The following is a 1,956-nucleotide window of genomic DNA, read 5'->3' as shown; positions in this document are numbered from 1 at the left end:
AAAAAAAAAAAAAAAAAAAAAAAAAAAATGATTGAATATGATTTTTGATTCAGATACATTCTCAAAGCAAGATAGACCAATTCGCCTTATATTCTGTGTTTCTTTTCCTTGCTATTTCAAAAACAGTCAGTCGCTAGCATGTCTTAAATCGTCCCGTATTGAAAACGTCAGCAACATGAAGTACTTCTTTTACGATGCATCTTATTAATCGAGAAAAGCAGCTGGAATGTGCTGTTATACGTAAAACGATTCGGATAAAATGGACATCGAACAATGTTTCAACTAAACAATGCAGAGCCCTTGTGTTATCCTGCCGGTATCGTTTCGCGTATAGCTCTCTTACGTAGTATCCCTTACTGCGCACGAACATAATACTTCCGGTCCTGAAACATAAGAGAATAAAGCTTTTCTAGAGTGATTTGAAAAAGAAAATCTCAAGAATCTCGTGCCTTCAATGCAATTTATTTTTTTCTGAATGATAATGAAAACCTGACAATGAAATTTAAATTGTAAATTTAAATTGAAATAATAAGATAAACTGATTATAAAAATAATATTTATGATATATAAATAATTCAAAGAATAAACTAAATTTCCTATTAAAGACACAAGATCTGTATGAAATTCTGATAAAAATATTTCAAAAGCTGAAAAAAAAAGAATGATATTAATTTATATGTGTTATGGCAAGCAAAACTCGATATTAAATATCAAAAATAATATTTCTGTTTCACATTATAATTAATTACTGCTCGCACAAAGGGTGATTCCAAGTATATATACACAAGCCAAATGTTACAATTTCCCATGCTATCTACAGGTTTTACATAATAGGAGCAGTAATTAATCTTCTCAACACGGAACAATGATTCTCAATCGTTATCTAAAAAAAAAAAAATCATATATATAGTAATAATTAAGAAACAAAGAAAAAGGGTAGTGAGTTGAACGATGATGTACATGTGTGATTGATAATGGTACAAAAAGAAATTAATAATGATAATGAACTTGTCAGTGCATCGACACAAAACATTAAGAGTGAAAAATAAATTTAAAAAAAAGGGGGGGGGAGGGAGGAAGGGAATTAAAAATTGTTCTACAAAATCTACGAATACGCACCTTCTACAAAGACCCGGTCTAGTTTCGTCCCGGTATTTTGCTGTCCAGACGAAATCGTACTCCAGAGTGACATCCTGTTATCTAAGTCCCGGCCCGCAGAGTACTCAAATCAAAGCGAAACAAAACGACAACGCAGATATCGAAAAAAACGAATGGTAACAATGGTGGTTAAGAACACAAATGGCGTGCGAGGAAAATTAATAATGCAAACCTGTTATATACGCATTCTCGATACAAAGATTTCTATGCATTATTTGGTTATACAACAAATAACAGAAAAGAACACAGACACGTAATGTATGACAAGGAAGTCCCATGGTATACGGTAATATCGATGAATCGAGTAACAACCAGGAGATAATGTTCAGTTAAAAAATAATTTATTCGTTCGTTCATTAAAATCTCAAGGCACTACTTATTATTGAATAATCCAGCTTTCATAATAATTGATCATCAAATTTAGAAACATTGTACCATATAATCGAATAATAATAATATTGTTATCGAATAGAATATTTTCTTTACTTATTTATCTTTATTTCTATCTAGGTTGGAAATCTAAAACGCAGTTAATAAGATGAAGAAAAAATAGGATACAAGGTGGCCCGAATGAATAAAGTCTCCTATTTCTTTTCGCATGTTCTTGAGATCTAATCTTTTAAAATATATTAATTTGTTGAAACAAATGGGAATCGTTCAGAACATACGTGTATATATAACAAATTGCACGAAATTGTACTCGTAACAAATACATAATACTTTTCGGAAAAATGGTACAAAACATTTTTACGAAAAATTTCGAGACACCTCATATCAAGTTAAAAATAAGATAGGATA

General features: G+C 30.6%; 1 protein-coding gene across 3 annotated transcripts in view; it reads right to left on the bottom strand.

Moving 5' to 3' along the window:
* Window positions 1-1,956, bottom strand: part of LOC102677436 (kinesin light chain) — a 16,528-nt gene that overhangs the window by 5,275 nt on the left and 9,297 nt on the right. For 2 of the 3 annotated variants that reach the window (XM_006616875.2, XM_006616874.2), the window contains exon 7: window positions 92-383. The exons of the other annotated variant lie outside the window; for it this stretch is intronic. In XM_006616875.2, the coding sequence (XP_006616938.1) occupies window positions 354-383 (30 nt within the window). In that variant the 3' untranslated portion in view covers window positions 92-353. Of the gene's footprint in view, window positions 1-91; window positions 384-1,956 lie in introns of those variants that run through there. 3 annotated transcript variants of the gene reach the window in all.

The sequence above is a fragment of the Apis dorsata genome, unplaced genomic scaffold (genome assembly GCF_000469605.1).
Source record: "Apis dorsata unplaced genomic scaffold, Apis dorsata 1.3 scaffold_280, whole genome shotgun sequence".
Classification (NCBI taxonomy): Eukaryota; Metazoa; Arthropoda; class Insecta; order Hymenoptera; family Apidae; genus Apis; species Apis dorsata.
The sequence above is the reverse complement of the archived record's forward strand: the minus strand, read 5'-3'. Positions and strand labels throughout refer to the sequence as shown.